At 55.1% G+C, this 23,818-nt stretch overlaps 2 protein-coding genes across 2 annotated transcripts; both read right to left on the bottom strand.

Moving 5' to 3' along the window:
- Nucleotides 1–1,257: 1,257 nt before the first annotated feature.
- On the bottom strand, nt 1,258–15,813 carry ASTL (astacin like metalloendopeptidase). Its single transcript, XM_060116980.1, has 9 exons — nt 15,762–15,813; nt 14,935–15,060; nt 12,927–12,988; nt 11,582–11,672; nt 11,040–11,157; nt 10,110–10,291; nt 7,350–7,431; nt 7,101–7,255; nt 1,258–1,589 (listed from the first exon to the last, which is right to left on the bottom strand). Exons 1-9 carry the CDS (start codon nt 15,811–15,813, stop codon nt 1,258–1,260), a joined length of 1,200 nt encoding a protein of 399 aa, XP_059972963.1.
- Nucleotides 15,814–20,193: 4,380 nt separating this feature from the next.
- On the bottom strand, nt 20,194–21,793 carry DUSP2 (dual specificity phosphatase 2). Its single transcript, XM_060117841.1, has 4 exons — nt 21,406–21,793; nt 21,206–21,318; nt 20,529–20,748; nt 20,194–20,408 (listed from the first exon to the last, which is right to left on the bottom strand). Exons 1-4 carry the CDS (start codon nt 21,791–21,793, stop codon nt 20,194–20,196), a joined length of 936 nt encoding a protein of 311 aa, XP_059973824.1.
- Between the last annotated feature and the right edge of the window lie 2,025 nt (nt 21,794–23,818).

Genomic DNA, 23,818 nt, shown 5'->3' with positions numbered 1-23,818 from the left:
TTGGCAGAGGGCACGCCTCAGCCCTGCACGGCTGCACAGCCGTGTTCCCTTGGGCACAACCATTTGCTTCCCTGAGTCTCTTCCCTCCTCTGGAATATGGGTCTCACCACCTGAGGGTCCCAGGGCAATCGGGAGGGTTCAAGGCACTCGGGTATGAGGTAGTCAGCACAGTCCAGCACCAGACTCCTGGAGCAAGTTCCCAACTTTATTTCTACCTTTTCCCAAGACACCTGAGGGACCTGGTCCCACTGGGACGGGCACGGGCTCCTGCTTCCCTTCTACCCCAAGCGGGCCCCCAGAACAGCACCACTGGGGGGCTCCCAGCTTGCTCACTGGCATCCCTGGAGACTTGCTTTGCCCCGAGAACAGCCCTCACGGGGGAGGCCAGGAGCTGATGAGGAGTGGGCTTGGCTGAAGGCAGACCAGCAGGGGGACCCTACAGCCCCTTCACACCTTCCGGGGCCTCCTCGTTTTCCCCAGGAGGGGCGAGGCGGGTGTCGGATAGAGACAGCAATGCAGAGTGACAACAGCTTTTGAGTCCCGACTTCAGGGTCCTCGTGTTCTGGCCGTTTCCCACGGGCAGTCCTGGAGGGCCGCCACCTCTTCGTCTCCCTGGGTGGCAGGGGAGGATGCTGGGCTCTGAAAGCCTCCTGGAGAGCAGGGCTGGAGGCTGTGGCCGCAGAGCCACGTTCCCAGCACTCAGACATCAGGGAGCGAGGCTGCTCCCAGGGCCCCAGCCACTGGGTGCCCCTCCCCCAAGGCCGACCCGAGGGAGACGGAGAGGTACCCTTAGCCCATGCTGGGGGGCTGGGCCTCAACTACAGGAGGGCTCCCAGGGGCCTTCAGGGAGGACCACCGCTCCAGATCCCTGTCCCTAGAGCCCTGAAGAGGTCATCTCCCATTCCCAGACTCCCCCAGGGCTGGGGCAGGAGATGGCAGCAGGCAGAGTCAGGAACCCCCCGGCAGGCCTGCCTTCCCCTGGCAGACCTAGAGGGTCCCTCTGTGCCCAGGAGCTCTTGGGGGAACATGACAGGGAAGCAAGGGGCAGAGGGAGAGGCCTGGGCCTTAGGGTAGCCAGAGGGGCTGGAGGACAGGGGTGCCGCCTAGAGGGGCCAAGGGTTATACAAGCTGGCCACCCTGAGCACAGAACGCCCTTCCCACTTGGGGGCAGAAGCCACAGGCGTGACCTCTGGGTGTCCTTATGAAGCGTTTTCTGGGTGCACGGGCTCCTGGCAGAGGAGGGTTCCCCAGAAGAGCCTAGACGATTGCTGGCTGGTCTTCTGCTTCTAGAGGTGGGTTTGGGGGTACAGCGGGCACTTGGGCCTGCCAGGACTGCTCCAGGGCAATGCCAGGAACCACTGCTCCAGGTCTTGACCTTAGGGAAGAAGCTGGGGGCTGGGGGGGCCCTGCAGAGGCCTCCACACCAGAACGCCTCAGGGCGGGGGGCTTCCACACACGTGGGCTCTCTTCAGCCCCGAAGCCACCGGGGCCAGGGCTCCCGGATTCTGCCAACAGTGCCTTCAGGAGCTGCTGCAGGTATGGTCTAGACGCGGGAGTGGGGCTCCTACCATCGCTGTGGGTCTGGAGCCCTAGAGGAGGAAAGATAGGTCACGTCCCAGAATCACAGAGGGACAGTGTATGGCAGCTGAGAGAGCCAGAGCCCCATTCAGCCTCATTCACAGTGATCTAGAGCTCAGCTCACGGGATGCGACAACCGGCCGTGCTCCTGCTATGCTACTACCCAATGCCTTCAAGGCCCTAGCTCCCAACTCCCCCTTAGAGACAAGGACCACAGAGCCATCCCATTCCCTCCCCGCTTGGCCCCAGAGGTCACCAGCAGAAGGTCAGGCCACTGGGATCTTCCGTGACCTCCCACCCACACCCCCAGCTGCTCTGATGGTCAAACCCCAGATCTAGCATTGCAGCCCTCGTCACCCAGACCACCTGGGGCTGCTCTGTACAGGGCAACACCTCACCTCTCACCCATATCCGAGGCCTATTCCAGAACTTTTCCTACACTTGCAGCTACGCCCAAACCCAGGGCGTCAGCAGGACACACGTGAGCACCACCAGGCCCACGTGCTCAGTGGGGTGGGTCTTGCTGGCCCTTCACTGCCCCTCCCAGACCACAGCTGGCTGCCACCAGCTGCTTTGTAAGACTCTTCATTTCAGGCCCAAGTTATCTGGCCAGTCGGTCCCATCCCCCCTTCAGCACTGCCCTCATCCCTGTCACTCCTGCCCACCCACCAAAGGCTTCCCGATGAGCCATATCTTCCATGCAAGGACACTGACCAATCTGAGCCGCCATGCTCCAACCAGTGACTTCACAGCCCAGTCCCTGCCTGGACCTGCCAAGACCACACCCACTAAAGTCACGGGTCCCGGCTGCCCACCCTCTGACAGCCGCCTCCTTTACTTCCAGCCCACTCGCTTCAGTATCACGATCCTTCAGCCCCACTGAGCCCCCAAAACCCTTCTTGCTCCACAGCCTCCTCACTTCCGAACCCCCCTCATCACCTGGCATGGGTTCCACAGCCCTCGGTGCAGCCTCTCCCTTGGAGACATCCCCAGGCACCTCCCCCTCTGTCAGAACTGCCCACAACACCCCAGTCCTAGAGGACCAGGTGACTAACCTACACCACGCCTCCGCCAGCAGCCCAGCACCACCCGTGGCCCGGCCACGTGTCTCTCGCGGGTTTCCTCTCCTGCTCTCCAGTCAGCAGCTTCACACCTTTTCCTTCACATCCATCCTCTTCTCCCCAGCCTCTCGGCTGGAGACCTCACCTCACTCTGTATGCCTCCCGAGCCTGGGACGGAGCCCCTCATCTGCACATCAAGATCTGCACGTGAACTCGCATCTGTTCCTGTCTTCTTCCTTCCCATTAGGTCCAAGGAAGCTCCCCAGCTCCCAACAAGAGCAACTCCTCCCTGAATGTTCTAGATATTTTTCTGCCCCCCCACCATATCCATTCCCCCTTCTCCACTGGGTCATTATTTCAGTATCCAAACTTGCTGTGTGTCCACCATCTTGATAAACTTTCCATTGACCCATGACCCCTTCTAGCCACCTGTCAATTCTGTTCCTCATGTTAGTCAAGCCTCAAATAGTTACCCACAAAGCTCTTACCACGTCTCCTTTTATTTTTAAAAAGGTATGTAATATTTGATATTATATATAGGAAAGAATAGTCTACGAAATGGTGCTGGAACTAGACAGTCACATGCAAAATACATAGGACTAAATCTACATGACCTCGAGTTAGGCAAGTCTTTCTTAGATATGACACCAAAAATACAGTGATAAAATAATAGATAAGTTGGACTTCACATCCAAATTTTAAATGTCTATATTCAAAGGACACCATCTAGAAAGTTAAACTATAACATGTGAGGAAATATTTCCAAATGATATATCTGATAAGGAACGTGTATCTGGAATATATAAAGAACTCCTACAACTCACCAGTAAAAGACAACCCAACTGAAAAACGGGCAAAAGACTTGAACAGACATTTTTCCAAAAATATACAGATGACCGATAAGCGCATAAAGAGATGTTCAAAGTCATTAGGGAAATGCAAATCAAAACTACAATGAGGGACTTCCTTGGTGGTCCAGTGGTTAAGACTCCACGCTCCAAATGCAGGGGGCCCAGATTCGATCCCTGGTCAGGGAACTAGATCCCGCATGCCGCAACTAAGAGCCCGCACACCGCAAATAAAAAGAGCCCGCACACAGCAGCGAAGATCCCCCGTGCTGCAACGAACACCTAGCACAGCTAAATAAATAAATAAATATTAAAAGAAAAGAAAAACAACGAGATACCACTTCACACCCACTTGCGGTGGTTATAATCAGAAGAATAAGTGTTGACATGGGCTTGCAGAAAGTGGAACCTTCATACATTGCTGGTAGAAATGAAAAATAGTGCAGCCAATTTGGAAAACAATTTAGCAGTTAAATATGGAGTCACCAAAGGACCCAGAAATTCCACTCCTAAGTATATATCCAAAGGAAAAGAAAATATATGTCCAGGGCTTCCCTGGTGGCACAGTGGTTGAGAATCTGCCTGCTAATGCAGGGGACACGGGTTCAAGCTCTGGTCTGGGAGGATCCCGCATGCCGCGGAGCAACTAGGCCCGTGTGCCACAACTACTGAGCCTGCGCGTCTGGAGCCTGTGCTCCGCAGCACGAGAGGCCGCAATAGTGAGAGGCCCGTGCACCGTGATGAAGAGTGGCCCCCGCTTGCCGCAACTAGAGAAAGCCCTCGCACAGAAACCAAGACCCAACACAGCACAAATAAATTAATTAATTAATAAACTCCTACCCAAAACATCTAAAAATATATATATATATGTCCACATAAAATCTTATACATAAATGTTCACAGTACCATTATTCATAATAGCCTAAAAGTAGAAATAACCCAAATATCCTTTGATAAATGGATAAACAAAATGTGGTATATCATTCAACAATAAAAATGAAGTATAGTTGACCCTTGAACAACATGGGTTTGAACTGCATGGGTCCACTTATACGTGAATTTTTTTTTCCAGTAAAATATTCACAGTACTACACGATACATGGTTGGTGTATCCAAGGATGCGGAGGACTGACGGTAAAGTTATAGGCAGATCTGACTGCACGGAGGGTCAGCACCCCTAACCCATGTTGATCAAGGGTCAACTGTACTGATACACACGATAACATGGACAAACCTTGAAAACATGATGCTAAGTGAAGAAGCCAGTCACAAAAGATCACATACTGTATGATTCCATTTATATGAAATGTTCAGAGTAGGCAAAACTATAGAAACAGAATGTAGATTAGTGATTGCCTATGGCTGAAGCTGGGGGTACACACATGCAACAAGACCTAGGAGTAGGGTCATGGGGTATATACACTTCAACTTCATAAGCTATCAGATTGTTTTCCAAAGTGGTTGCAGCAATTTACACTCCTCGAGCAGAGAATGAATGTTATCACTGCTTCATAGTCTTATTAGTATTTGGTAGTATCTGACATTTAAATTTCTACCAATTTAGGGGGTATAAAAAGGTACTGTGGTCTTTATTTGCATTTCCCCAATTATTAATGATGTTGAATATCTTGTGTTTCCCAATTTGGTTTCTTCTGTGAATTGCTTGTTAAGTCTCTTGCCCACTTTTCTACTTTGTGGGGTTTTTTCTTACTAAGTTCTAAAAGTTTTTTTTAATATACTTTGAGTACAAGTAGTTACAAAAATTCTCTTCTGATCTGTAACTTGTATTTTCACGTTTATGTCTTTTAATAAATAGTATTTATTATGATCAACGTAGTTGGATTTTTTCATTTTTCCAGCTTTGTCTCATGTTGCCTATTTTTAAAAGTCCTTACCTATTCCAAGGTCATGAAGACATTTTACTATATTTTCTTCTAAAAAGTTTTAGAGTTTTTTTTGGTTTACATGGAAGTCTTGTATACAACTAGAACTTCTGTGCATGATGAATTAGGAATTCATTTTTTTAAATGAATAACTAGGGACTTCCCTGGTGGCGCAGTGGTTAAGAATCCGCCTGCCAATGCAGGGGACACGGGTTCGAGCCCTGGTCTGGGAAGATCCCACATGCCGTGGAGCAACTAAGCCCATGCACCACAACTACTGAGCTTGCACTCTAGAGCCCACGAGCCACAACTACTGAGCCCGTGTACCACAACTACTGAAGCTGCGCTCTAGAGCCCGCAAGCCACAACTACTGAAGCCTGCGTGCCACAACTACTGAAGCCCATGCACCTAGAGCCCGTGCTCTGCAACAAGAGAAGCCACTGCAATGAGAAGCTGGCGTATGGCAACAAAGAGTAGCCCCTGCTCGCCACAACTAGAGAAAGCCCACGCACAGCAACAAAGACCCAAAGCAGCCAAGAATAAATAAAATAAATTTTTAAAAAATAATTAAAAAATAAAATGGATAACTAGCTGTCTTTAGACCTATTTAATGGCTACCCTATTCTTTCCCTAGTGATCAAATGCCCTTTTATTAAGTGTCCACTTCTGAGGAGGATTCATTTCTGAACTCTCCATTCTGTTTCAGTGGGCAATTATCTACCCTTGTACCAATGCTACACGTTTATATAAAGGTATTTTATATACATTCTGTGTACATATATGAATATATGCATTTATACATTTATATGCTATATATATATATATATATATATATATATATATATATATATAAAGACATTTTATAATCTACATAACTTCATGTCTGCTAGGGCAGTCCCTCCACTTTTTTCTTCAGGAGTGTCTGGCCTATTATTGGTCTTTTGCGTTTTTAATACAGATTTTAGACTCATTTGTCAAGATCTCCAAACTTATTGGGATTTTCAACGGGAATTTATTGAGTCTGTAGATCAGTAGAGAATGACATTTTTATATTGTCTTCCTTTTAATATGATACATCTCTGTATTTACTTAAGCATTCTTAAATGATTGTAATAAGGTTTTTTTCCATAAAAGTTTTATATAGCTTCTGTCAGATTTACTCCTTAGGACTTTATCTTCACTATTATAATGGTATCTTTAAGAATTGTGTTTTCTAACTATTGATATACAGAAATAAAGCTGATTTCTATATATTGATTATATTTACTTTTTTAAATTCTTGCTAGTTCTAGTAATTTGTTTATAGATTGCTACTTTCAATGTAGTCATATATGAATAGTGGCAATTTTTGCTTCCTTCCCAAGCCTCAGACTTTTAATTTTGTCGTACCACAATGGCTAAGACGTTGAATAGATGGGACAATAGTGGAAAAACTTGTCTTGGTCCTAATTTTAATGTTTTGACATTAAAAATGAGTTTTGCTCTGGGTTTTTGGTAGGTACGTTAAAGTTAAGAAAGTGACCTCTATTCCTATATCTAACAGTTTTATAATCACCAGTGAGGGTTAATTTTTTCACGTGCATTTCCTGCATCTCCTGCGGTGAGGCCCTGGTGATCTCCCCGTGCTCACCTCTACAGCCTCACCTCCTAGCACCCGACCCTCGCTGACACCACCTCAACACAGGAGCCTCCTTTGGCTCCCCAAATCACTCTGTCCCCTGTCACTTACCTTTTGCACGGGGGTCCTGGCCAAGCGGGCTGCAGTCATAAAACCTGAGGACCCGTGCGATGTCAGAGGTGCTCAGGTTCCATCGTTGGCCAATTTGGACACTGGGGGCCCAGAGCGGCGTGATGGTGGGCCTCCCGCGCCGGCTGAAGGCGAGCCTGAAACCCAAGCAGGCAGGGGCCTGAGTGCAGACCACGGCAGGAGCTGGCATGGCAGCCCAGAGGGAAGGAAGCAAGGAAAGGGGGTCCTCACCTCCCGTAGTGCATCACTGACGAGTAGTCATAGGGCACCAGCATGTTGCTGCTCCGAGATTTGATGAAGTTCATTTCAAAGCCTGAAAAAATACTTGGCGATGTGGGAAGAGGGCCAGGGGAGGAAGGGTAGGTGATAGGGGCTTTCTGGAAATGTACAACCTACCTGAGCTTAGGGGTCCAAAACTACAGCCAGATGTGCATCTCCCCACCCCCGCCACTGATCCCTGATCCCTGTCTCCTCCGTGCCCTGGGAGGGTTCCAGACCTGCACCAGCTGATGTGCAAGCACAGGGACTTGGTGGTGGCCTGCCATCGCCCCCTAAGACTTCTCTCCACCTTTCTCCTCCTCTCAAGCTCACCTTGTATGAGACTATCTTTATACGACCTGCAGCTTCCACGAAGTCACACGCTGCTAAGAGTGTCTTGGATGCCCCCTACCGGTGAGATAAAGTGCCTACTCCTCACCCCAGCCTTAGAGGCCCTTGAGCCCATCGTGTGCGGTGGGGACAGCTGGTTCCCAGAAGCAAAGCCACCTGCTCTCCCTGCCTCGGGCCAACAGCACCCGCCCCCCACCCCCTACCCCCACCTCCAGGTGTGGAGTCCAGCCCTTCGCCACCACCGGCCAGAGCACCTGCTTCTCCCTGGCACTTGGCTCCTCCAGGCCTGCGAGGGGCTAGATTCCCTCCGTCAAGTCCTGCCCTTCTCAGTGAGCCTCTGAAAGAAGAGCTGCGCCCTCCAAACCCCCCAGGCCCAGCCAGCCACCTCCACATCCACCCATGGTCACCAGCAGCCTCCTTACCACTAAAATGGAATTCCAACCCCTTTATATCCCATCACCTGCCTGAAAATACCTGCCCAGTAGAGTGCTTAGTTCTTCCTTTTAAAACCCTTTAAGTTATTAAACATAATTTTGAATAGGCAATAGATTCAAAAATCAGAAAACGTTAAGATTCATAATAAATCTCCCACTCCATCCCCCTCCTGAGTCCTCGCCTTCCCACCTCCAGTTAATTACTGTTATTAGTTTGCATATTTTAGCAATCTGTTCTGTACATATTAACTAAGTACAAATGTATTCTCATTTCTGTCCATTCTTAAGCAATTTTTTCCATTAGGGTAGCTGGTGTTTAACTTGTTTTATCGTTAAGAAACAAAAACAAAACAGCTTTTCAGTTTATTAGTGCTGTTAGTTTTCTAACTCATTAATTTCTGCTTTTCCCTTCAGTAACTCCCTCCTGCTTTCATTTTTTTCTTAACTTGGATTGAAATGCCTCATTTGTTCCCTATGTTTATTGATGTAAGTATTTGTCTACACGTTTTCCTGTGCATTGCTTTAGCTGTGAACCATTGGTTCTAATGTCTTTTCGTGTTTTAAGAATTCCTGCAATTTCTTTTAGTTCATAGCTAAAAGAAAGGTTTGTGGTTTTTTTAATTTTAATTTCCAGGTGGATAAAGTTTTTCATTTTGATTTATTATTAGTTTCTGCTCTTTACGTCATGATCAAACTGTTTGTATTAACTCTACTTTTTCAAATTTGAAGTTTTTACAAGAATTCCACGAGCACTTAAGCTTTTTTTTTTTTTGGTCGCACCATGACCAGGGATTGAACCTGTGCCCCTGGAGTGGAAGCGCAGGGTCCTAACCACTGGACCACCAGGGAAGTCCCTCCATGAGCACTTAAAAGGATTATCGTCTATTTTCAGGCTATGGAGTCAGTGTCTCCTCCCCACTTCCCTAGACTAATCTCTGATCTCAAGCTCCAATCTCCGTCCCACTGAGAGGCGCTACCCATCTTCCCATCCCCTTCTCGGAGCGGAGGGGCATCCGTGCATGCATCTTGGGCTCCAGCCCTGACCATTTCACCTGGCTAACCCCACAGCAGCAGCAAAGGCGCTCACACCAGAAGCCTCCGCTTACAGGAAGCCTTCCAAACCTCCTCCTGTTTCCATAACCCCCAAACCCAAGTCATCACTTACCTCCTCTGCCCCCCTCCCTCACAGAGCGATTGTCTGGACTCCCCTCACCTCCTGCAGCAGGCTGTCCCCCTCTGCCAAAGGTCAGGGTCCCCACATTGCTGGAGTCAGATCCCCGGCACCATACCCCGCACCCAGCGGCTGCTCCCTGGGATTCAGTGCAGTGGCCCACTCCCCAGACCAGCCTCAGCTTTCCCACTGCCACCTCTTAGAGCCTGGCCTCCCTGTACTTTCTGTCCCAGGTGCCCATCAGCACCCATCTCACACACACCGAGCCCCACAGGACTGCCCTGCGCCTCTTGCGTCTGACACTTGGCCCACTACCTCCAGGACTTCTGTCTTGGCTCAGTGCCCCAGCTGGAACACAGTCCCTGCCCTGAGTCCACTCAGCAGTGTCCAGAGCATGAGGGGCTGCTAGCTGAGTACGAGTGAGCAAGATTCCTAAGACCATCAACTCCATCCTCAGGTAACTGCCAGTGCCCGTGAAGAGAAACGAGGCACACAGCAAATTGCTGCCCTAGCTCAGGGTAACTGTGGGTGGCACTGAAGGCTCAGGGCCCAGAGCTGCAGCATCTGGACTATTCTCCAGGTCTCGGAGGCAAGCAGGAACCCCACCTTCCCCATGGGAGACAGGCGGGGAGTGGGGAAGATGGACGACCACTCCCAAATAGTTGGGCAACTCCTCAGGCCTGGACCATGCCTCCTGCCACCTTCTCCCAGCAGGACTACCTCTCCCACCACCCCACCACCCCCTGCCCTAGCCTGGCCTTTCACAACCCGGCTCACCTGGGAGGATCTCGTTCCAGTTCACACGGATGTAGCGGTCCCGGTCGGCTCGCGAATGCTCGTGCCAGAAGCCCAGCACATGCATGAGCTCGTGCAGGACGATGCCCGGGCCCCTCTGGAGACAGCTGGGCCCCAGGGATACCACCTGCATCCCTCCACTACGCCCTATGCTCGAGAAGCACCTGCAGGGCCATGAGAGTGCTGGGTGGGCACCAGCCCAGAGAAGCCACAGACCCAGGACCTGGGATAAGTGAGCACCAACAGCTAGTCCCCATCCTGGGCTCTAGTCCCGAGCCTGCTGGCCCCAAGTCCCCTTACTGCCTGGCCCTCTGCAAAGGGGGGGTGTACTGGAACCCCCTTTCCAGCCTGCACGAGAGGAGGGGGTGGGAGCCGATACTAATGTGGGTGACGGAAGCAGCACATTATGTGAATGTCCCCACGTGGGGAGCCCCAAGTCAAAGCTCTCACCCACATTCTCTTAGGCTCCTAGCAAGCTAGGAATGCAGTATTGCCGTCACCCCCACTTCAGAGAGAAGGCAGAAGGGGCTCAGAAGTTAAAGGACTTTCTGGAGTCACCTGGTTCCTGCACTGTGGAACCCAGATCTGAGGCTAGGTCTGTCTCATGAAACCTGCACTCAGTCCCCAGGCCACAGAATCTCCCCAGAGATGGAGTTGAGGGCTCTTTAAAGGACAGTCGAGCACCTCCTTGCCCACATCTCCTCCACCTCCTGCCCTGAGTATCTGTAGGTCCAGCTCGCACTGGGCAAACCACTCAGACGGGCAGGGGTACTCTGGACCCCAGGACAGAGGCCCAGACACAGGTTTTTGACCACAGCTTTGTTAATTCCAGGCTGAACTGAAGACAGCGGTGGCTCTCACCCCGCACATGCACGAGTACACACACTTGCACACATACCCAGAAGCACTTACCCAGACATGGGGACGATGGAAATGAAGTCCCTCTGGCCCTCGTAGGCAACAAACCTGATGCACGTGAAGCGTTCAAACTCAGCAAACGCCTCCAGGATGACTTGGCGGCTGGGCTTATCTGGAGAGGAGACACCCTGGCTGATGCCCCAGCCCAGCCCCTAGAGCCATCACAGCCCCTTGGACGTCTGCACTTGGGGAGGGAACCAAGCTTCAGATCACTCCCCCAAAATGGAATGTCTAGAAAGGGCAGTGAGATGGTGTGGGGAGAAGAAAGCAGGGTTCCAGACAGACCCCGGCTGTGTGACCTTGGGCAGATCACTGTCCTCTGGACCATTTGGTCTTGAAATGGATCAGACAGTCCCTAGATGTACCTCTCCCATCAGCTCCTCCAGGATTTTAGCCTCCCAGCTCAGGGGCCAGCAGGGATAGAAGGGCTACTTGGGTGGTAGCGGTAGGAGGGGCGCAGAGGTGCAGGGGAAGCGGGAACAAAGACCCAGAGAGGAGCCTGGGCTGCACTGGGGATGAGGGGCTGGCCCACTCACCATACTTGGTGGAGAGCAGGAAGGGGACCTCCACCACCCCGCTGCTCTTGGGCCACTTGTTGTTGGTCGCTGAGAACAGCCGGAAAGGGCTCTGAGGAGAGAGGGCGGCACAGGGACCCGGGTCAGCCAAGCTTCCCTCCAGCCATGGGAGCCCTAAAGGTGTGAGCCGCAGACCCCCCTGGGTACATGAGCGTGGCTGGTCATTACAACTGGGATAGAAGCTGGGAAGTCGGCGGGCCAGCTCCGTGAGTTGTGACGCACAGCACAACCCTTTCTTCTACATAACATAGAACTTACAACTCATTCTATCAAGAAGAGAAACAAGACAAAATGAAGAGGCTGGCTAGGAATCCCAGCACCCCAGGGGGCCTAGTTCAGAGGGGCTCAGCTCCACCAGCAGCCCCACCACCCCCAATTCCTTCCTGGAGCACAGCAGCCCACAGAGCTCCTCTGAACATGCAGGTGGGAAGATGGGGACACGGTCTTCCTCGGGCTGATTCTAAGGCAACACCCATGGCCTTAGCAACTTCCTTTATTCTTCCACCAACTCTGAAGCCTGGGCTTCAGAGCACCCCAGCACGTCCTGCCCCACCGGTACCAAAGGTTTTACTGGATTCTGCTTTTACCCCCGGCACTCACTGGGTGACTGGGAACAGGGGCCAGCCCTGCCCCGGGGGTTCCTGCCCCGCCCCAGGCTGGCCTTCAGTCTTCAGCCCAGACTTATGCTGGGCCACCAGTGGACAGCCTCAGACCAGGAGCACAGTCTTGCTCACACCAGGCCACTGTCCTATTCAGGAGCCTTCTGCCCACCCTCGCCCCAATTTAGGCAAGTGTCTCCTAAAAGATGGTAATGCAAGTCGCCCCGATTCCCATCCAGGCTTCTCCCTTTCTCAGCCTGCCCCCACCCCTGGGCAGGATGGTTCCTGTGTTACTTCTTGTTCCGGCGTCCCGAGACCATCGCCCCCACACCGATGTTCCCCGCAGACACCTCCCTATAGCCGCACCAGCCACTCTGCCCACCTGTGCTTACCTCTTCCTCTGTCCCGATACTCCCTGAGCACCTCCCCTGGGTAGGGTAGCAAGCTGGGTCTTGAAGGTCCAAACCCCCTCCTTCAGGAAGCCCTCTCAGGCTGACAGCTGCCGCCACTCCAGAAGTCACCCTCCCTCAGGCTGGCTTATTCCTAATAGAACATTCGCTCTGACTTTGGCAAGAAGAGCTACGAGCAGCAATGGTGGGTCCCTCACACGTCACCCCCCCATGATGCCAAGGGGTGGACTCAAAGGCCTCTGACACTACCTGTGAGGTTATTTACACCCACGTGTGTGTACGCGTGCTCACACTCACCGGCCGGAGGATGTCCCCCTCGAGGAGGAAGCTGCTCTCTGGGGTTTCCTCTGGGATGAGGCCTGGGGAGGATGGGAGGGGCGTATGTGGGTCCAGGCCCTCCACAGCACAGACGCGAGGACAGGCCCAGGAGAGACCTTGGCTGCCAGGCCAAGCCACCCCAGGGGCCGTCCTCCTTCGGGCTTTGAGGCTGTCACACAGGCAAGTGACCTCAGCCAGGTCACACAGCCCCTGAGTCCCAGTCTACAAACGTGTGCAATGCTTCTCAGCCTGATTGCACCCTTCCCCGGCTCAGACGGTGCACCTCTCCTGAGATCCACACAAGCCAGGTCCAGGGACTTCCCTGGCAGTCCAGTGGTTAGGACTTCACGCTTCCACTGCAGGGGGCATGGGTTCGCTCCCTGGTCAGGGAACTAAGATCCCGCGTGTGAGCCCATGGCGTGGCCAAAAAAAAAAAAAATCCAGTCCCAGCTCCTGCGTCTGAGGCCCTCTGCTCTCAGAAAGATGCCGTTTCTTCCAGCTGTCTTCATCCTCCGCTCCAGCCCAAGCCACACTCCTCAGAACACGCCCTGGGCTCTCCCAACCCACCTCACCCCCTACCCATCGGTGTGATACTCAGGACCCTTACAGTGGCAAGTGACAGAAACGCCAGCCTGCACCACCACAGGAGGGTGGGTACTGGCTCCTGCCCTCCCCCCTCCCCCTCCCCCTCCCCCCTCCCCCTCCCCCCCCAGCCTTGTTTTCTGCCACAGCTAGCAGCCCTCTCCACAGCCTCTTTACTAGGATATCAGCCCCAGCAGGAATCTTAGAAGAGCTCCTGGCATCCTGGAGGTTGGGTTCCCTGGAAGCAGAGCCTGAGCCAGGGAGCCATCTGCAGGTGGTTGATGGTGGAAGCAGGGAGAGGTGGAGAGCGCTGGGGAAGAGCCCCAGCCGGACCCCATAGGAGCTCTGGACCCCAAGTGGCACTACAGACTTATCCCACCTGGAGGCATGGAGCCAGACCCACGTCCTGTATGAGTCGCTGTGGCTGGGCCGCCCTGGGCAGGGCAGGGCATAGCTTCCCAGGCATCCCTGGCCGAGGGTCTCCAGCTGCGAGGCCTCAGCAACCAACATTCCCAGCAGCTGGGGAGGGTGTGAGCCTCCCGGTCAAGGGCTTTATGGCCGGCACTACACTAGGCTCACAGGTAGTTGGGCCACCAGGAGCCCTAGCAGAGAGAATCCTCCACAGCAGCTGGAAAGCAATGCCAAGGAAGCCTCACATTGGTCTGGAGATGGCCAGAACCAGTCACAGTGACTGAAAGGTGGCGAACGGCCCTGCTCAAGCTTTTCACAGAGGAAGGGGAGGGGGAGACCACATCCGGCAGATTCCCATCCCCTACCCCTCACCCCCCAGCCCCGTTCTGAACTCCAGTCTTTATTTCTACTAGCTTTGTCCCAGGTTATCTATATGTTCTCATTCTTCAGCTGAAATCCCCAGGCAGGGAGGTCTGAGACTCACGCTTCCTGGTCTTTGGACCCCACCCCCCCGCAGAGCCTCACACCTGCAGGTCATCCTGAACCAGCTGGCTGACCTGTTTCCAAACAGCCACTAATGACCTTATTCAAAACCAGACCTGGCCTGATAAAAGAACGGGGCTCTCTTTTTTTTTTTTTATAAACCTCTGGTTTTCCCCCTTCTTATAAAAGTAACAACCCAGTAGAGAAGATGCAGAAAAATAGACTTAAGAAGTTGCCCGTGATGGTGGTGGTGGGATGAATTGGGAGATTGGGATTGACATATATACACCAGTATATATAAAATAGATAACTAATAAGAACCTGCTGTATACAAAATAAATTTCAAAAAAAAAAAAAGTTGCCCGTGGAACCATGACTCTCCAAGACCCAGTAAGAAAGCTGGCACGTTTCCTCCCAGCTTTTTCCGCTCTCTGAGCATTCAGCATAGTTTTCACACGCCACGTGGACAACTTCATACCCCAAACCCCAAGAGAAGACACAGTGCCCTCACCTTGGTTAATTGCAGGGATGTCCTTATCCCAAGACGTCTGGGTCCCCGCAGGGGTGAGGTCTTCTGAGAATCTGGTCTCAGAGACTCCTGGGCAGCGAGAGGCCGAGGGCACTCCTAGGATGAAACCTGGTCCAGACACACAGGTACATATGCACGATGGCCAGAGTGCCCCCAGTGGTGACACAGGATGACAGGACATGGGGTGGGGTGGGAGTGGGGTGTCAGACGGCAAGACCCAGGCCCTTCACAAAGATAGGTCTCCAGGAGGGAGTCCCGGGAGCCCGTCTGGCCTCCCCGGTCAGCCCCACCTGCTGCTGAAGCCTGGACAACTTTGAGGAAGGAGCTCCCTTAGCGGGCCCAAGACTGGACTTCAAAAGGCAGCCCCAGGCTCCAAGTGTCTGGGTGTGGATGAGGCAGGGGAGGGAGGAAGAGGCAGGAAGATCGGGACAGACCTCAGTCTCCAACGCTGACAGCGGGGTGAGGGCTAGCCCCAGACCCTGCCCCCTGCCCCCCTCGTCAGCCCAGGGGTCTGGAAATGGGCTCAGCCCGGGCAAGCCTGGCATGGCCAGCAGAGCATGAACGCCTGGGGTGTCACTCCTGCTCTCTCCTGCCAGGCAGGCCCTCTGCTCCCAGCGTCCTCCGGAGGTCCTCCCCGGGCCCCCCAGGAGCCAGCTTCTAGGAACATCCCTGGAAGCCCATTCTCTGAGCCATGCAGATCAATTCACATCCCTTGCGGGCTCCAGCCACGCCCTCTGGCCGCCCCCAGGACTCCGCAGGCTAGAACCAAAGTGACGGGGGTGGGCAGTAGGGCGAGGCAACCCACTTACCCGGCAAAGAGATCAGAGCTAGCACCCACGGCCGGAGGCCTCCAAAGCTCATGCTGCCGGAGATGGGCCGCTCCGGCCCCGCAGCTAGCAGGAGCACCAATTCCCACGAGATGAGGCAGCCTAATTACAAACTTATGGTCAACGCCCCCCCTTAAATAGCAGCTTTTCCAGCGCTCACCTGCAGCCCCTCCCAACCAACCCCACCTGCAGCCCCGCCCTCTGCTACCTGTGCTTCCCCTCCCAGCCCAGGCCCGAGCCTTCTGGACCCAGCTCCTTCCCGGCTTGGCTGAAGTGGGCGAGAGGGTGGGGAGAAGCCGCGCACTAGGCACCCTGCGGGGGGTGGGGTCCCACTTGGGGGTGTTATCTCTTCTCAGGTCCCCTCCCACCACCAGGGGGCAGAGAAACGTCGCAGAAAAGTGGGAGACGGCAGTGCTGGGTGGAACCTCATCCTCAAACCTGGGAGACCCCTGTCCTCACCCTGCCCTGTGCTCAGGTGTGGGGAAGACTACCTGAGACCCTGAGGCGCCCCCAGTCTGACTGTGAAAGGAGGAAAAAGTCACTACGTTTTTATAAGCTTTTATTGTAGTATACGTACAGTATACAGTAAACAAGCACAAGAGCAGGGGGCAGTGAAACCCACAAACTGAACACCAGGGACAACCAGCGCCCCCAGAGAAGCCTGCCTTGTGGAAAAGTGGAACTTCTGGGGACCTATGCCCTCACATGGGGGCTACCCCCGTCACTCCCACAACAGCCTTACAAAATCGGCATTTTATCCCCATTTCACAGGGGCAGGAATTAAAGCTCCTTACCCATATTCCCCCTCCTCTGTACCCCTTGGCCTCTCAAAAGGCCCATCCTCGGAGCCTGGTCACCAAGGGCCCACCTGGATTTCAATCCCGGAGTTGAAGGACCTGGGGACACCCTCCCCACCAACGTCCAGTGAAGGGAAACGACAGAGCCGAGGTCGCTCGGCCTCTTGCCCTGGATGGAACCCAGCGTTTCTCAAAAGGTAGGGGTCAGAGAACGTGAGGAAGACAGGTGGCCCGGCTGCCCAGGCAGGGCGTTAACATTCGTGGCGGTGGACAGAGCTGACCGCTTCGGACGAGCGCTCGGTCAGACAGTCATGACCATAATCACCCTGCTCGGGTAGAGAAACAGACTCGTAGTTAGGAAAGGCCGTTGGTCTTGAGGGCATCGTGCTGGGTGAAGTAAGCCAGTCACAACCGGACAAATGGTGTATGAGTCTATTTACATGGGGTATCTGGAGAAGTCAGATTCAGAGGCAGGTGGTGGAACAGTGGCTGCCAGGAGCTGAAGGAGGGGGCATGGGGAGTTGTTGTCTAACAGGTACAGTTTCAATTCTGCAAGATGGAAAAGTTCTGGAGATCTGTTTCACAATAATATGAGTGAACATGCTTAACGTTACTGAGGTGCACACTTAAAAATGGTAAAGGTGGGGGCTTCCCTGGTGGCGCAGTGGTTGAGAGTCCGCCTGCCGATACAGGGGACACGGGTTCGTGCCCTGGTCTGGGAAGATCCCACATGCCGCGGAGCAGCTGGGCCCGTGAGCCATGGCCGCTGAGCCTGCGCATCCGGAGCCTGTGCTCCGCAACGGGAGAGGCCACAACAGTGAGAGGCCCGTGTACCGCAAAAAACAAAAAACAAAAAACAAAACAAACAAAAAAAATGGTAAAGACGGTACATTTTGTTACATATTTTGTACCACAATTTTTTAAATTTTAATAAATAAATTTAAAAGAAAGGGAGGGAGAGAGGGAGGGAGGGAAAGAAAAGAAGGGAAAGAAACGCAGTTTGCTTGAAAGGCCAACTTAAAAACACAGGGAGGGGAGGGTGCAGTATTATGGGGCGGAGACAGGATGCGATGAGGCAGGGGTGAGGCGCGGTGGGCAGCGGCCTCAGCCACCCATCCTGTTTCGTGTGAGAAGTACCTGGGGCGCGGGAAGGCTCCGATAACTCAGGGCCCCAGATGCCCCCCACCCTCCCCGAGCTGGGTGTGGGCCTTGTGGACAGGTCCAAACAGACCCACTCGGGGCCTGCAGAAGCCCTGATAACAACCCCTAGCTCTGCTCAGTCCCCGCCAGGGAGCACCCCACACACCCCCAGAGCAGAGGGAACAAGGCACAGCGGGCAGGCTTCGTCCCTCCTGCGGCCGTGTGGAGTGGGCACCCACCCCTGCCAGACTCCGGGCACAGGGCCAAGCAGACCACAGGCCCTGCCCTCACCAGCGTCCAGGCTGGTCGAGGTGCACAACTACACACCTGAAAACCTTCGCTTCTCGGACCTTCAGTAACTAACATTTCCTGGGCTAAGCCTTTACCTGGATTGACTGGAGTAACCCTCAACACCAGCCTAAGAGGTGGGAGCTAATGACAAAAGCCCATTTTACAGACAAGGAAACTAAGACACAGAGAGGTAAAGCAATACCAAACAAGCACCCTAACTGTCAAACTACACTGCCCTGCTCAGGCGTGCCCTGCCAGGCGCTCAGAACACCCGGAGCAACAGTCGCCATTCTGCAGGGGTGACGCCAGTTTGGAAGGACAAAATAGAGTGAGCCAGATGACACTCCGAGTGGCTGATGCAGGACCTGCCATCACTGAGCTGTCCTCAAGGGCCTCAGCACCCCCAGCTCTCGGGCAAATCACAGCACCCCCTTTCCAGCACCCTCCACTTCTGGCTCAGGCTGGGCCCATGTCTCCTCGGCGGTCCACGCTGGCCACGTAACCAATGTTCAGCGAAGACATGGTAGCTGATGGGTGTGAAAAACAACTAAGCCCATCCCAGGTGACCTGTCCTCTGTACCAGACACCAGGCCACATGCTTTCTGGGGACAGGAAGGAGCTCTGGATCAGGGGCTGCCGTGACCCCCGGCAGGGGCAGGCATTCTGAGGCCTGGGGACCCAGCCCGGAGGTATGGGAGAAGAGGCGACAGGCTGCACTGGCCCAACGTGGGCGCACGTTACACACGCCCAGGGAAGCCACACGCACGGGCTCACACAGACATGCAGGCATGTAGGAACATCCGGGACACATAGGTGTGTGCAGGCCAAGAACAGACACCCACACCCAGAGGAAGAGCCACACACGTGGCTGCACGCACACACACACACACACACACACGCACACACACGTCCATCCACATGCTCCAAAAAGGAAGTGGGGTCTGACCAGGGCAGTGCTGAGTCCAGCTCTGAATGGTAAACACAGTCTTCTCCCCCACAGGACCAAAGCTGCTAACTGGAATAAGGCTGGAGCCAGCCTCCCAGAAACCATCACTTTCAGCTCTGGAGACAGAAGGCTGCCTAGGAAAGGACACCAGCACAGGGAGGACCGGGCTGCGCGGTGAGGTCACCCCTGCACCTTCCTCCTTCCACTTCCCAGACCCCGCCACACAAGGGAAGGGAAGGTCTGATTAAGAAACAGCTTTGGGGGACTTGCCTGGTGGCGCAGTGGTTAGGAATCCTCCTGCCAATGTAGGGGACACGGGTTCGAGCCCTGGTCCTGGAGGATCCCACATGCCGCGGAACAGCTAAGCCCGTGCGGTACAACTGCTGAAGCCCGCACGCCTTAAGCCCGTGCTCCGCAACGGGAGAAGCCACCGCAATGAGAAGCCCACGCACCACAACAAAGGGTAGGCCCCGCTTGCCGCAACTAGAGAAAGCCCACAAGCAGCAACGAAGACCCAACGCAGCCAAAAATAAATAAATAAATAAATTTATCAAAAAAAGAAAAGAAACAGCTTTTGAGCACTTCCCCAGGCACTGACTTGAGATCAGACACTTGAGAAGTTGTTTCTTAAACAAAACAATATTTTATTGACACATCCTGAATGTCCCGTATAAATATAAAGTGCTAAGTTTCCCACCCCCGCCCACAGGGCTGGGAGGAAGTGGGGGAGGGAGTGTTAAATGTCAGTTGAACACAACTTTCCAGTGCCAACACAGGCGTAAAACGCTCACGTACACACGCAAGCAAGAGGTCCAGACACAGCATCCGCATCACTTCCCCGAGCCCCACACAGGGCTCCTGGTTGTCACAGCTTGTTCCTTAGAGTCCTCAGGCTGCCAAGGGCTCCAACATGGTGATCGGACCAGTGGGAGTGGTGGGTGTAGAGTCCAGTTGGTTTGTCAGAGGACAGGGGAGGAGGGAAGCAGACCCACCGTCCATCCTCCTTCCAGGATGAGGAATGAGGGCCGGCCCTCAAACCCCCAGCGGAAGAGCACCAGGTAAGAAAGTCCAGCATCCCTGCACCCAGCGTGCCCACCTGGGGGCTTTTTGAACTCCAAGGAAGGGACGGGTCTCCCTGAGGTGAGGGGGACAGTGGGGAACTGGGGCCCCCACTGTCCCCAGGAATCAGGCAGCTCTGTGTGCCTCTGCCCTGGGGGAGCCAGCATGGTGGGACCCAGCCTCAGTGACACAGCACCTGAGTCTCAAATTGCAGCAGCTGCCCCATGAAACCGAAGTTGGGGGAGATGACTCCCCGGCGCTGCTTAACAAAGTCGAAGGCCTCGTCCAGCCTCACGCGGTGGCTCTGTATCAGGTACGCCAGGCAGATGGTGGCGGAGCGCGAGATGCCCGCCTGGCAGTGCACCAGCACCCGGCCTCCGCTGTTCTTCACCGAGTCTGCAAGGGAAATGGGAGGGGTGGGGGGTCAGACGGGAAGGTGGGCAGGGAAGGAGACAGGTGCCCCAGCCCCTTCCCCTGGAGCTCCACCAGGTCCTGGGGCTGAGGCCTGCCTCTTACCAATGAAGCCAATGGCCTCCTGGAACCAGGCGCTGATCTCCACCATCTGGTTGTCCTCCACCGGGATGCTCTTGTAGCGCAACAGGCCCTCAAAGTGGTTGGGGCAACTGGCTGAGACGTTGAGGACGGCTGTGATGCCGCAAGCCTGCAGCCCCTGCAGGTCCGACGAGTGGCTGCAGCTGCCCAGGTACAGGTAGGGCAAGATCTCCACAGGGCCACCCTGCACGGGAAGGGGGAGGGACAGTGGTGAGGTCTCAGCCCAGGCCTGGAGGGCTTGAACACCAGCGGGACAGAGACAGGGCAGACTGGCCCAGGCAAGAGGAGCTCTTAGCCAGGGATCCCTGACTAAGGATCAGACTCCGGAATACCAGGAGGACCCAAGGGGACATACGGAGATACACACACAACGATACACACATTCCCCTCAAACCCCCAAATTATGCTGCTCACAGGACATACGCAGACTCACAGAGATGCACACCAGCAACGCCCGCCAGGCACACACAAAGGTGTGCTCCCACTTGGGGGCGGAAACACACACACACACACACACACACACACACACCCCTAGGTGACCGTGGACATGGACAGGCTCCTGCATCCACCAATGGCAGACTCTTTCCCCAGAGGCGCCTTACCCTGCATGACACTGACAAGGAGCCCTGATCTCAACTCACCTGGTCATACGAGGGACCCCTGGGGTCGGGGCGGCTGTTTTCTGGTGGCATCGCGGGGCCGGGGGACTCAGAGCACAGATCGGGGCAGCAGGCTTGAAAGCTGTCGAAGCCTCCTGCAAGGAGGACCAAGACACGGTTAGCCCGGAGGGCCCGGCGGGGGTCGGGAACGGGGCGGGGGATGAGGGCGGGCCGGCGCTCACCCTGCAGGAAGCACACGGCGGTGGGTCCGGCGCCGGTCTCGTGCAGCAGCGCGGCAAGCAGCGCGTGGGCCGGGCCGTCGGGCTGGATCTCTGCCACCGAGGCGCTGCCCTCGTCCAGCACCACGGCCCGCGCCAGCTCCCCGCGGGCCAGGCGCGCCCGCAGCGCGCGGTCAGGCAGCAGGCAGGCGAGGGTGGCGGCAGGGGGGCCGCGCGCGCGGCGCCGCAGCAGCGCGTTCCAGGGCACCGGCCGCGCGGCGCGCACGTGGCGGCGGCAGAAGGCCAGGAAGGGGCGACAATCGAGCAGCAGCGTGCGCTCAGCCTCCCACGGCTCCCGCAGCAGCGCGCCCAGCGCCGAGCAGTCCAGCTCTCGCGCCGCCTCCAGCCCCATGTCTGCCGGCCCCGGGCAGCCTCCTCTCCCCTCTTCCCGCACCTCTTCCTCTCCTTCCCCCTCTCCCCGGGAGCGCTCCGGACTCCCGCAGCGGCCGCGCTGCCCGAACCGTCTGTTCTGGGCGCCCTCTCCAGCGCTGGGGCTTAAGTAGCCGTGGGCCGGCCTCCCGGGTCACCATATAAGGGCAAAGCAGGAAGGCGCCGGCGCCGCCCCCGCGGCCTCACTCGGGGCTCAGGCTGGGCGGGCCCGGGACTAGGACCGGCTGGGGGGAGGGGGTGCACTGGGAGAGGAAGCCGGGCACCAGCTCTGAAGGGAAGGTGTTTGCCCAAACGCCCCCCTCCCACCTTTGCGCCCCAGGACTCTTCCCGAGCGCTCCCACCCTTGGACCTGCTTCGCGCCGCTCGGTGCTCGGGCACCCGGCTACTCAGATAGATACACGTTCGCATCCCCAGAGACCTCGGAGCCCGTGGTGCCCCTCGCCCTGCTTCCTCTCCCTTTCCCCTGTTCCCTTACCCTCCTAGGGTTTCCCCCCTCCCAGGAATCTGCTACAACAAAAATTGACTTCTGTTTGTTGCCACGGATGATTTCCGCACTGGAGGATGGGGAGCCGTGCTTTGATGTACCTTTTCTCTTCTGCTTAGAGACCCTGGGCCGGAGGGGCTTTATTTCCCCTCCCCCTCCCCCGTTTCATGGCTGAGACCAGCACTCGGGGTTTTGCAGCTGCTCAGTGGCCAAGCTAGGCCAGAACGTCGTCCTCTGAGCCCAAGACCCTAAGCACTGGCATGAGGAGGACCTCTGGGCCTTGGCATGGGGGGAAGCAGGGGGCCCGTGACGACTTTCCAGTTATTAACGGGACAAAGCTTCTTCCCCTGGAGCCCAGGGAAACCCCAGGGGCTCAGGGTGAAGCACTTCCCCAAGTCGCAGGCCAGCTCTGAAGGGGAACTCTGCTGACGCTGCTGGGCTCTCCCTGGGGCCTTGTGGGAATTTCAGGAGCTTCACCAAGAGGAAGAGGGAGAACTACCAGAATCTGCCTCCCCCACTCTCTCCGCCCACCATTCCCCCACCCCCACCCCAGTCCTCCCTAGGTCTGCAGCGGACCCCCTGGACAGCAGGGACCCAGGACTGGACTGGAGCAAGGCGATGAGCAGTTAAGCCTACCGGTTCGTAAGCCTACCGAATGGACAAATAAATATACAAATCTGCCCCACGCTCTGGGGCTGGCACTGGATGTCGGACGCTGGAGGGAGACTATCCTAGTCCAGAAGAGTCTCTGAGGTCATATAAATATAGAATAATTTATAGCAGTAGGTCAGCATTAAATACAAGTCACTGAACTTTCATAACTTGTCTCATAGGCTGAAAAAGTTGTGTACATCTGACGTGTAGAGACAGTCCCTCCCCAGCTGGCCCAGCCCATCAGTGCACAGACCTGGGAAGCTAGTTAATCCACATCCCTTCTGCCTGCCCCAGACTCAGCTGCCAGCCCTGGGGCCCCCAGGTATGTGGGGGAGGATCTGGGCCCCTGCACTGGGGCAAGAGATGTTGGCAGCTGAACTCCTCCGAAGCAGGGACATTCAGGTACGTGGGGACAGTGCCCTGGAGTGGGAGCCACCCCCATCCCCGCCTTAGCTGCATGGGATTTCAGAACCCAATCCCCAAGGCCCCCACTCCCCTGAGTCACTACTCTGTGCCCTTTGTAAGACTCTTCCGGCCCTACTGCAGACCTCTAGGTCCAGACTGTCTTGGAGGGCTACCACTAGGAGCCGTCGTGGACCCCCAAGCCCTGCACTTGGATTGTGTAAACTGTAAACTCTTCCCCATAGTGTGTTGATGTGTCTGTGTGTGTTGGAGCATCATCTGTTGCTGGAGACAGAGCTGGTAGCTTGTGTGTGCTGCGAGGGAGAGGGGCTGCGGGGGAGAGAAGCCTCAAGGACTCCAAAGAGTCCTGGGGCCGTTCACCCTCTCAGGCCTCAGTGTTCCCACCTGTAAGATGGGAGTGTATAATAGACCAACTGCTCATCTACA

Source organism: Mesoplodon densirostris, chromosome 14 (genome assembly GCF_025265405.1).
Source record: "Mesoplodon densirostris isolate mMesDen1 chromosome 14, mMesDen1 primary haplotype, whole genome shotgun sequence".
In the NCBI taxonomy this organism is placed as follows: domain Eukaryota; kingdom Metazoa; phylum Chordata; class Mammalia; order Artiodactyla; family Ziphiidae; genus Mesoplodon; species Mesoplodon densirostris.
This window is presented reverse-complemented; position numbering and strand designations above follow the sequence as displayed.

Coding starts and splice junctions, on each gene's coding strand:
- DUSP2 (XM_060117841.1), bottom strand. CDS start 21,793: ATGGGGCTGGAGGCGGCGCGAGAGCTGGACTGCTCGGCGCTGGGCGCG. Junction 21,319..21,405: donor CGCCGTGTGCTTCCTGCAGG/GTGAGCGCCGGC, acceptor TCCTCCTTGCAG/GAGGCTTCGACAGCTTTCAA. Junction 20,749..21,205: donor GGGGTCCCTCGTATGACCAG/GTGAGTTGAGAT, acceptor CTTCCCGTGCAG/GGTGGCCCTGTGGAGATCTT.
- ASTL (XM_060116980.1), bottom strand. CDS start 15,813: ATGAGCTTTGGAGGCCTCCGGCCGTGGGTGCTAGCTCTGATCTCTTTG. Junction 15,061..15,761: donor AGCTCTGATCTCTTTGCCGG/GTAAGTGGGTTG, acceptor TGTCTGGACCAG/GTTTCATCCTAGGAGTGCCC. Junction 7,432..10,109: donor CTGGAACGAGATCCTCCCAG/GTGAGCCGGGTT, acceptor GTATTTTTTCAG/GCTTTGAAATGAACTTCATC.